General features: G+C 43.4%; 2 protein-coding genes across 2 annotated transcripts; one reads left to right on the plus strand and one right to left on the minus strand.

Moving 5' to 3' along the window:
- The first annotated feature begins 259 nt into the window (after positions 1-259).
- LOC120290775 lies at positions 260-4715 on the plus strand. Its single transcript, XM_039307187.1, has 7 exons — positions 260-521; positions 1152-1233; positions 1304-1401; positions 1508-1557; positions 2029-2128; positions 4389-4513; positions 4641-4715. Exons 1-7 carry the CDS (start codon positions 371-373, stop codon positions 4713-4715), a joined length of 681 nt encoding a protein of 226 aa, XP_039163121.1. The 5' UTR covers positions 260-370.
- Positions 4069-8828, minus strand: LOC120290832 (erlin-2-B-like). Its single transcript, XM_039307274.1, has 9 exons — positions 8448-8828; positions 6991-7111; positions 6826-6893; positions 6655-6714; positions 6417-6575; positions 5860-6006; positions 5461-5728; positions 5266-5374; positions 4069-4589 (listed from the first exon to the last, which is right to left on the minus strand). Exons 1-8 carry the CDS (start codon positions 8760-8762, stop codon positions 5367-5369), a joined length of 1146 nt encoding a protein of 381 aa, XP_039163208.1. The 5' UTR covers positions 8763-8828; the 3' UTR covers positions 4069-4589; positions 5266-5366.
- Positions 8829-11893: the final 3065 nt, after the last annotated feature.

Genomic DNA, 11893 nt, shown 5'->3' on the forward strand with positions numbered 1-11893 from the left:
ACATTTTCAACTTTAGAAAATTCAGTTTAATAATGTTCATTAGCCTATGGATGAATTAATAAATTTCCATTCAGTAAATGTTTTGCAGAACGGTATCTCGCAATTCTATCTTCACTCGCCCCGGGAAGAAGGCGGGAAGCAATTAAACTTCCGGGCAACGGCGTAGGAAGCACGCGCCACCGCACCGCGCGTGCGATTCGTCTGTGGAAGTGGATGAGCGAGAGCCATACGCCGATTGGCTCGTAACTGAACCGAAGTACGCAAAACGAACACCGTCCCGGCGTGTTCTCGTCGCGAGCGGAACGCACGGCTTCCGCACCGCAAATGCTTTGACGAGAGCATCTCCCACAGCACGACGGCGGCGGCGACGATGGCGGTGCTGACACTCTCCGCCGTTCCTCCGCCAATCGCCACCGGTGGCAGGGCCGACACGTTCCCTCCCTTCCTTCCCAAACAGGTGGAGAACTTCAAGAACCCTTACGCTCGCAAGCTCGCCTCTCGCATCGAGAGGCTTCCCGTGCGTACTCTCTCTCTCTCTCTCTCTCTCTCTCTCTCTCTCTCTCTCTGTGGCTTTTCAACTCGCGCTTTCGTGCATTATGACTCGATTTCCATCACGGCGAAAGTTTTGAGGTTGTCTCGGTATATTGTGTGATTTTCTTATGCGATTGTTGATGATTCTAGACGGTAGGAAGATGGCTGACAGCTTTTCTCACGCCATTAGGCGCGTAATGTGTTGTGTTGTTCTGGGAAGTGGAAAAAATCGATTACTCAAGTTTGTCGGAGTCGAGTCCGGGACCATCATGGGCTTCCACTGAACTGGCTGAAGAACAGTTCAAGGATAGTGAAATGCATGACGGGCATTGGATGAGGTCTAGCATGACAATTTCTAAACCACGCAAAGGAAATTCAATTCTTGTTGCTGCATCGGAGATTGGCCATTGTTGCAATTCAATTTCCACATGGTGTACATAATTCAACACATGGCATGACCAGAGCAAGGAACTTTCTTATCATTGTTGATCCAACATAGCTATAAATTGGAAGCTGAAGGCAAAAATCAGCTTCTTCTTTTTTTTCCACTTTTAAAAAGGGATTATCGACAAGTAGGTTTCATGTTCTGTTGCTCGGCTCAATGCTGGTAAACTTGTCAGACAATTGCATCATGAGCAGCTGTGTGAAGCCACTAGTGAAAGGAGAGACTAATCCGGTCGTCCTGCTACATGGTTTTGACAGGTACCTAGTGTATCTGGAGTACTGTAGTGAGTTTAAAGTCACTCTTCTTCTGATGCAAATTTGTCTATAGCTCTTGTTTAGAATGGAGATACACGTATCCATTGCTTGAGGACGCTGGTCTAGAGACTTGGGCCGTCGACATTCTTGGTTGGGGTTTCTCTGATCTAGGTTTGCTGTTATGCCTCTTCTCTTGGCTGAATCTTCCGAGCATCCAAGTCTCTCTATGTTCCGCAAGTTGTTTCAAGGTTCTTTCTTGTTCTTTTGCATGTGAAAGAACAACTTCCAGCATGCAATGTGGCCAATAAGTGCAACCATTTTTATCAGGTATTTTCATTATGGGGCATCTATCTGTACTGAAAGAAAAACTCTTTATTGAGAAAGCTGTGAGCCCACTGTTTGGCTGATGGAAGAACTGTAAAGTTCAACTGAGATTTCAACAGTTACTTTCCTAGTTGATCCTTGTAAGTTTCAGGAAATCACTTCTGAGTATAATGTTACCTCATTTTTCTTCTGTCTTTGGGTTTTGCACCAGTGACAAAGCACTCCAACCCCATTCAAAGGGTAGAGGGTGCTCAGAGGCACCATGCTTGTTTAATTTAGTTCCCTGCCAATTTGTGTTTTCTAGTTGTTGCTGGTTGCTAAGAATTCAACGAACTGTCAATGGCAGTATTAAATTAAGAAGAAAAGGTACACATAAACAGAAATTGGCCATCAGTGCTCCTATAGTCGAAATCGTTCTCTGTTTTATTCAGTTTGATGTAGCCGAACTTTTGTGGTTTAATGTATGGGATGTAGCTCTGGAAGTCCTACATCAAGAAGCCAATGATATTGGTTGGACCAAGCCTTGGTGCTGCTATTGCACTTGATTTTGCAGTCATCCATCCAGAGGCAGTAAGTACTTCTCAATATCGACCGCTTAGTGTTGCTAATGTAAACGACTATACTTAAATTGCTTTGGAAAGAGTGACTTGTGCTAAATGTTTCAACTTGTCCAGGAAAGCTAGTTTTGATTGATGCCAGCGTATATGCTTAAGGCACAGGGGATATGGCGAACTTACCTAGAGCATTTGCCTATCCTGGTGTAAGCTTTTACTCCTGAAGGATTGAAAACTTCATTTCTACGTATATAATCGGTTCACCTTCTAGTAGTTATTGGCTGCTTTGGTTCAAAATTTCATCCATTTTCACGCAATCATCTTGGACCTTTGAACATCCAGTGACCAGATTCTTAGTTGCTGAACTTTTGGCAAGTTTTAGCTTGTTTTTAAAACTTACTTAAGACTTTGTTTAGGAAAGGGAGAAAGATGTCGCTCCCACAGCTAACTAACCAATTGAGTTTGTGCTGGGGTTAGCCATGGTTTTGGCGTTTGACTTTGGCGCATTGTTGTCGAGACCCCTTACCCCTTGCGAACTGTGATCGAGTATAGTGTTTCGAATTTCAGTGCTCCTTGATAGAATGTCCAACCAAAAAGCTTAAGACATTTAATGGAGAGAGACAGCATGCATATTAGAAGCATATAAATCATACAAACAAGTGATACGCAATACTTTAGCACACCCTCTCACTTGTAAACTGGAGAAAGAATGACAAGTGGAATTGAGGAATTGGTCACATGTGAGAAATATATCTTGACGAAACCCAGCTCTAATACATGTTAAAAAGTCCAACCCAAAATTGTAAATCACTAGGTGAAGGACACATGTACATAAAAAGCATATAAATCCCATAGATAAGTGATATGAGATGCTTCAATTTTCTTAATTTTCAGAATCTTCAGATCGCCAAAGTTGGCTATCCCGAGAGATCACACCACTTTTTTGCTCTACTGAAAGACACCAAAATAAATCTTGACCTAAATTAGACTTTTGGATTTGTAGAAACAGTGAGTTGTGCAAGTACCATTTTACTTGATTAGCCATAGTTAAAGTTGCGCGTGACTTTCAAATTCAAAGCAGATATAGGTAAAGACACTATTACGTTTGCATAATGAATAGGCAATGATTCCAATCGATGGTCCAGAACATGCTGCTATCCATATGAACAACTTGACTAAACCTACCTCTAACAATCTCTGACTTGAATCTGTGCGACATGGCTTTTTACTTTTGTGTCAAAAGCTTTAAGTTAGGCGGCCAAAGTTTCCATAAACATTCGGTCCTTATGCTGTGGTTTGAGAGCAGCGGAGGTAATCTGGATATTTCTAGAAGCTATGGCTTCATTCTGGAACTGAGATTTCATGAGCTCCCAGAGAAAAACAAAGGGAGGGAAAAAACTAGAGCTATGGTTTTCTTTCCATGTGAACCTGAGGATCCTCCTGCATATCCTTCCTCCTCCCTTCATCCCTCCTATAAAAAAAACGAAGAAGAAAAAGAAAAAAGATCAACAAAGCACAAGAATTTAGTCCTTAAACTGATGAGGCTGAATTTGATACTTCTTGGCTAGGTCACTAAATCCAGGAAAGATCATATATTCAATCTCTAGAGGAGGGGAAAATTGCTTAAGTTTAAATAGCTTTTGAGCTGATCATTGCGCTGATGGCCAATGCTTGCACTGTTCTTTTATTTTGTCCTCCTTTACTCTCTTTTGGAATGAGTTGTGGCTGTTAGGACAACTAGTAGTATTACTTACAGTAAAATTATGCAGGGTTTGAACTTAATGTGGAATATGTTAGGGGATGTTACTACAGTAAGATGAGATACAGTCTGGCAACTGAAAAAAATATTGTGATGAATATATCTTAGTGCATCATAAAAAATGGATTTCATTTATCTGCAAATAAAATTTACTGATTTTCTTTTGGGCCAATCATACTCTGTTGAGTTTGCTAGTTTAGCTCATCACTAAATAAGCTCGCCAGAGCTTTTGGAATGCATTAGTTTCATCAAAGTAATAACATCACTTTCTGCACAAAACTATGGCACATAAGAAAAAAATTTACATTTAAATAGCATTACAAAGAAGGGACAAACTTGACGGTTTCTAGTTCGTTCATGCTGCAATAACAACAACAGCAGAAGCCTGATCTTTTTAAGCAGAGTTTGCCTATGATCCTGTACGCTAAATGCGATGATTTACCATATAATGATCCTGTATGCTAAATGCGATAATTTACCATATATATACTTCCCCCTGAATTTGATGTTTTGAGATTGAGTAGATCAGATGAGAGAGTTGTTCTTGAAACAGGTATCTATATTGAAGAGCTTTCCTCTCCGCTTCTGGGTAAATGTTTTGGCATTCAGGGGTCTTCCGCTCAGCACCAACTTAGATTGGACTAATGTGAGTCTTCCTTGTATTATTTGTGAGACAAGGCCTTTTCACTCATCATACTCGGGTCTTCTTTCTGGTCATGCACCTTCAAGATAATGAAGAGATAAATTTGTATTTTATCATTAGTCAAATCTAGGTGGGGAGGCTGCATTGTCGATATCCATGGTGGGAGGATGCTTCAGTTGATTTTATGCTTAGTGGTTATAGTTGATTTTATGCTCAGTGGTGGATACAATGTGACTGAACAGATTGATCAGGTATGCGGAGTGATGTATTCCCATCTATTGGCAACTTTGTTTGTGGTGCATATAGAATTCCCTGAATTCATTCTGACCAAGATAAAGCAAATAGTGAAGGCTGATATTGTTCACTCAACACCTTTCACATGCTCTCCGCAATTTGCTAACCTCACAGATAATAATTATGAAGGAAGTCATGTATGAAATTCATTACGTGTGCCATCATCGCAGTGAAAGTTAAAAAAACTTGCAAATACATACACTAATCGCTCTACCTCGTGACAGTTCTGGAGAAGGCACCACACGTCCCACACTTGTAACACCACTTTTCCACAACTTAAAAAGACAAAATCAAACTAAAAGAACAGCAAAAAGTTGGAATGTTTTCACAGGGCCTTAGATGTCTAAGTAGATGTACAGGGAGAGCCATTGGTGAAGCTAACATACACATGGAGGGTACTCTAGATTGGTTAATCTCACGTCGAGGGAGAGAGAGAGAGAGAGAGAGAGAGAGATTCATACCGTGTCCCCAAAGAAAATCTTGGTGTTACCAGCAATTGCATCTATGAATTTCAGCTCAAGAAACTGAGGTGTCAGCTTCAACTTGTTTGCTTCAGCTTCCTTCAATAGACTGTGCATCAAAAGCATATCACAGCAGTCAATTACAATCTTTTTTGGTCAATAATCAACAGTGCTAAAGGGAAAAGGATTTCTCACAGATAGAAATCAGCATCTGCAAGACTCTTCTCATGAGTCGGGTACATAATTGGTTCTCTCTCAGCATCTGCCAGACTCTTCTCGCGAGCCAGGTAAATATTCGGTCCTCTATATCCTGCTGCCTTCTGGCTCTGTCTTTCTCCATCTCCTCTTGTCCCATGAGTATCTCGCTAACACTGGCAATCTTTTCAGATTCACTTACAGCCATCTTCTTCATTGTATCCGCTTCTTTGTGAGCAACCTTCTGTTTCTCAATATCAATTAAGACCTGTATAAAGCGCCTTGGTCATGGACTTCTACTCATTCAACCAATGTAGACTTCCTAGGTGATATAATTATTATTTTGTTTTTAATGACAACTTAACAATCAAGAACTCTGTTTTTTCAGAATCAGTGTACCTTTATGCGCTCTTCTTCCAGCTGCTCAAAAGTGCGCCTTATACTATCTGGAATAGTAGGCTTAGTCACATGAACGCTAATTATTTCAATGCCTGGAGCATATCTTGTGCAATCACGTTGAAGAGCATCTTTCATCTTTTCATCAATCTGGAAAGGTTTAACTCGACAGTTTGGTCAATTAATCCATATTAATTTAAGCCAGCACATACATAGCATTTAGTAGACAATGGAAATTATATGACAAAGATGAGAAACATCCTCTTCATATAGTATGGCTGCAGGAAAAACAAAGATATATAGTATATGCCCCAGTGAAACTACTATAAGGAAAGAGGTAGTGTGCAGATGACATGTCCCCTGGTAATTGTAAGTTCACTGTCCACTCTCAGTCTAAATGCAGGAGGCCTCGATAATATCAAGGTTACCCAGTCAAAAGGCCCAGGTGAAAACAATATAAGGAAAGAGCCAGTGAGCAGACGACATGTCCCTTGGTCACAGTAAGTGCTCTCTCCACTCTCCATCTAAATGCAGGATGCCTCTATATTATCCTCGCTTACCTGATCAAACATATCAATGTACACTTGCTGCAGGGAATGAGAACTGCAGAACTTATTGATTTCATGGTGGATGTTGTCATAAATCCACATGCGGTCATACTGCACTCCATAATTGAGCAGTGTCTCGTACACATAATCCTTGCGGAGGCGATTAACAACCTGTAAAAGGCAATGCACGATTTAGAAAAGACATCACAGTGCACACATTAAGTTAAATAGTAGGACTCAAAAGCCTTGCCTCTATTTTCTCAAAATTTATCATAACACCTCCGTTAGTACCACATGGAATATCCCTCACCTGCATAAGGGGACCAAAGAAGAAATGCAAGCCGAAATAAAAATTAAGTCAACAATGGAATACATAGCTAAATAAGCAAACGGCCGTATGCAAGGAAACTGGAAGGACAACCTGATGTGTCTGGAAAGTCACTTGAACAGGCTCATACCGAGTCACAAAGGGCATCTTTAGATGAAAGCCTGACAAGTAAAAATAAGCACCGCAAGAATACAATGAGTCCCTATGCCAGCAAGCATGGATCCAAAACCATTAACCAAAACTGGTGCAAAGCTGTACCTGGATCCGCGATCGTGTTAAGTAGCGCACCACCTCTCCAATATACACCAACATGGCCTTCTGGCACTTGGTGAAGAATACTTAAGCTGCTTTTGATGGATGAAGCTGATGGAATAAGGATCTGTAATTAAGTCATGATACACTGTTAGTCTCTCAAGACCACCAATTGAAGCGCATATTCTAGCTTGACGAAGCTTTATCATTTTTCAACATATCACTGTGACATGCAGCGATAGTGACAGGAAACCAAAACCAAAAGAGATTGAAAGTACTGCTTCCACTTCCCCACGGAATGACAAAGGCATCGCTTTTCAACTTTTCTTAACTTGGTATTCTTTAGGATGCAAAATAAAGGCTTCGTTCGAACATGTTATGATACGAGCAGACACCATGCACCTAAGAACTACTTCTCCACAGCATGAGTCAATAAGAGGCTGCCACACAACGCTAATTTGGAAAGATTAGCTCAATTATAAACTTAGTTCCTCTAAGATTCCTTCTCATTTATTATTCAAGTATATTCCTCAACTTATCAATTGAATAGATGCAGAAAACAGCAGAACCAGTCACCAAAAGCTTAAATATAGATGCGTGCCTTGAACGTGAGAAATTCCAGTCGCCTGTGGCTGATCAGTGTGTGTATTGTCAACGTCATGTATAAGACATCAAAATGCCTCAAGAAATTCCCAAAACTTTCGCATACTTAAGAGCATATCTTGAGAGTAATGATATTTTACCACATATTACAGCTGTGCAATAGGAAACACCTGTAAGAACTTTCTATTCTTTCCCTTTTCTTACTTTTAATCTCTTCATCTTCTCTTATTCTGGAACTTAGATGAAATAAGCTGAGTACATTAGGTTGAGACTGCACGGCATAAATAGATGGAAACTAAACCCAGATCAAGATGTCAATCAGCAAGAGATTTGCTGCCGCTAAAGTCAGAAACGAAGGGACCTAGAAAAAAAACACCACAGGGCAACTCCAGTAAACCCTAAGCCACCTGGAACTCAACGAGAAACTTAGACATTCATAAATCCGAAAAACATGGCGAAGTAAGTCTCAAATTCCTCAGATGATCAGCATCTTAAGCGTCATTTTAGTGGAATGATCGGTCATCGTTGCAACATTCTGTCACCGTCTCTTGCAATTTAACCAACGAAAGAGCCGCGGCACCGTCAGTGACAGCAGCGAGAAACTCAAAAAGTTTCCACTGTACACCAGTTACAAAACCCTCTCACGTAGCTTTAAGCAACAAACAGAGAATCGTCGACATGATCGAAGACGCAAGAAGAACCAGATTCAAAAAGTAAATCTAAGGAAAGCAGCAAGTGAAATGACAAAGAGCTGGAAACAAGCACATGGAATCACGAAATGCATCAGAGAGGAACTACGTGGTGCGCACATTTGTGAAAAGGCCTCGAAGAAAGAGCGAGTAAGGGAGCGGCTTACGTACAAAGTGCGCGACGGCGGCAACGGAGAAGAGGACGGAGAGAAAGCCAAAGCCTTGATCGGGTGGAGGGCGCTGCGGCTGCGGCGACGGCGACGGCGACGGCGACGGCGCCTGCGCCTGCGACAGCGACAGAGACAGCAACAGCAACGGCGGCGACGGCGACGGCGACGGCGGCGACGGCGACGGCGGCGACGGCGGCGACAGCAACAGCGACAGAGACAGCAACAGCGACAGACTCAGCAACAACAGCGACAACAGCGACCGCGACGGTGCCCGCGGCGGAGGCGCGATCGGCGCGGTTTGATTCGACGGATCCATAGCTGACACGACTCAGCTTCTTCAGGAAGCAAACCTTTTACGCAAATGGATATTTGTATAAAAGTAAAAGCCGACCCGAGAGGAGGACTTCGATTATTAAGACAGAAAAAGAAATTTATTTCCTTTTTTTCGTTGGAGTGGATAAATAAACAGTAGGGCCAAGTCCGAAATAGACGACAGTTTTCTGTCATCTCCCCAAATTCTTCCGAGGTTGTCTAGCGTGGTAAAACAAGAACGCGGTAGAAATGCGGCAGCCGTCCTCGTGGGACGTACAATTTCAGGCGCCCATATTGAAAATTTTCCTGTACGGTAGCTTCTAGAAAGAGGGTAGCTTCTGGAAAGAGGGTTTTGTCGCGAGTTCTATCTTTGCGCCTCTCTCTCTCTGCAAAAACTATTAAACGGTCCCCGGCGCATCGAAAAAATATTAAATGGTCTCAGCACACCAGCTCAGCGTGGTCCCGGACCAATCCTGGAGCGCCACGTTGGTCCACGTGGCGCTGTGGGTCGGCTCACCGAGATTAAATTTCTACAGATAAAATAATATTCTTTCTCTCCCTCTAGCGCCTGCGCGCTCTCCTCTTCAGAGTCTGTATTATGTTCTCTTTCCTCTTCCCTCTTTCTTTTCTGCGCTCGTTGTTGCTGCTCCGGCATTGCGTTTGTCAAGCGGCCGTTCCCCGCCGTCGCCCGGCGCTCGCTCGCTCGCTGGTCCTGTCGCTTCCTCCGTCTCTACTTCGGCGCTCGCTCTTTGCTCCGTTGCTCGCTCCATCTCTGCTCCGGCGCTGCTTTCCTTCGCGCATTAATCTGCTTGGGCGGCCGAGATTTGGGGATCCCATTTCTGCAACCACCTGCAGAGCAGCGTCGACGCCGGTTACGAGATTTGTGGGATGTGTACACGCAGAGCAAGAGCAGTAGATTGCCCAAGTTCTGGCGGGACGCCTTCCAGGCCGGTTACGAGTTCTTGACGAGTGACGTGCCGGGCGTTCGCGACGTCGCCGTTTCGGAGATCGCGAAGATGTCCTCGCTCCTTCACCTTCTCCGACCCTCTCGCTGCTCATTCTCGTCCTGCGGTAACCCATCCTTGCCCTTCAAAACCCCTTCTTCTATAGTGCTTTCGTCGCTAGCTTCATTTGCTCGCAGAACTTTTAGTGCTGAGAAGTTAGGCATTTCTTGTGAAATTTTGGGAATTTGGTCGCTGACTTGTTCTTCAGAGATTGGATGGAAGTCATGAGTTTATGAGGTCTCGGTTCTTGTCATCGAGCCCTCTTGGGGCAGATGAATTGAGGGCCTGTTTTTTATTGATACGGATTTATGATGACTTAAGCGTTAAGCTGCAAAGCTGCCCTTTTCATCACCTGGCAAATGGTTGAGAAACTGAGATGTTTTGATGCTTTAATTTGGATGATTTCTGTCCGAATTCAGCAATTATATCTCTGCCATCAAAGAACTATACTCGTGTCTTGTCCGTGCCCAACGAGAAATCTGAATACTAAGAAGCATGCGGTAGATCTAATGATTTTCATAGGTATTCAAGAGCGTACGAGAATTACTAAATCAAATTTTTATTCTTTCTGTGGGTAGGTCAAACTCTTTCGGGTGCAGGGCATTCATGTTTGCAGGGCTTGTGATTGTTATACCCTTCAAATGCCAACTGTCTCATCCTTTTTCCTATTCCTATCAGTTTATTGTTCTTTGAAATTCTCTTGAATATGCAAAATTTACGTCGGAATCTGACCTTGTTGATGTGCGCACAGGTTACGCTTTTGAATTGGCTTTTTGTTTTGGCTTATTTTTGGCTTTTGTATTTTGTATCATCCCAAGGGTGTAATAGAATAAAACAATAAGTGGACTGGAAGATTTTCTTGTCCTTTTTATGATCTATTGGTGTTGTAACTCATTATTTTTGTTACAATTGAAGTTTTAAAATGTAAGACTGCCAGCTACTTGTTTATGAATTTGATGCTCGAGGTCCCTGTGAAGAAGCAAGATCTTCCGACATCTGGACCTTGATAAAAGATCAAGCAAATTTTTGTTTTGGCTTGATGCTGGTCCCACGCGTCGCCCGGCCCCACGCCTGAACCTGAACCAGACTCCCTCTGCAAAATATTCGACTCTCTCTTGTCTGTTGGGCCCCACCAAAGCCTTTCCCCCTCTCTCTCGATCAATTTGAAAGATTCGGCTCTCTCCCTCCAAGAAAATGTTAGCTTGACCCCACAACAGATCCTGTCTCTCTCGCTGTTAATTCGAAGAGAGCGTGGGGCTCTCTCTCTTCATTTTTTCGTTCGACTCTCCCCCGGCCGCTCTCCCCTTCCCTCTCTCCGACGGACGACGGAGCCCGCGTCCTAGGAACCACGCTGCCGCCGCCGCCGCTTCCGCATCCGCCTCGTCGGCCGCCGCTGCATCCAAGCTGCAGCTAGCATTTTCTCGTTCGCTCTGCCCTTCGTCGCCCTGCTCCTTCTCCGGCGGACGACGAAGCCAGCCGCCGCGCTTCGGAAGGCAAAGGCGGAGGCGGCGTGGTTCGTGGGGTGGCCCCTTGAGTTTCTGAGTGGAAAGTGGCAAACTCATGGGCAATGATTTCTCCCGTCAATGAGTCGGCCTAGGTGCAACCAAAAGATTGGACCCAGAAAAGGAAAGGTGAAGATTCTGGACTCGTCTCACTGGCACAACAAAACCAGATTAGCAAAATGGGTTGGTCTTCCAGTGTTCGCCGCCGCGCGCATGAATCAGAGCCCTACCTAGAGATGATCTTTTTCTAACGATTCGTCGTCATCCGATTCACTCTAGTGATTTCTCGGCGGTTCTTTATAGCGCTAGCTTTCCGGTTTTTGTTGAATTCGCGTTGAATGGGAATGAGAAAATGCTGTCGATTGTTTGTGGTTTGCTTTGGATTGTCATGAACTCGGGAGAAGTTTTTCACGACGCTTGGTTGTTTCTCTTTCTATTTTCTGGCTACTTGTTACATTGAGAATAAGAAAGTTGTGTGGGGTGATTGCAGAGTCGCAAGGATGTGAAGGGTCTTTGTTTGTTGCTAAGAGGTAGCTGTTCTTTGAAAGTTGTAATCTTCTGCTTTAGGAAATAAGTTTCTTGACAGTTTTGTCTGACGATCTCCATCCATGACATTTTGAATAGGAGTA

Source organism: Eucalyptus grandis, chromosome 2 (assembly GCF_016545825.1).
Source record: "Eucalyptus grandis isolate ANBG69807.140 chromosome 2, ASM1654582v1, whole genome shotgun sequence".
Classification (NCBI taxonomy): Eukaryota; Viridiplantae; Streptophyta; class Magnoliopsida; order Myrtales; family Myrtaceae; genus Eucalyptus; species Eucalyptus grandis.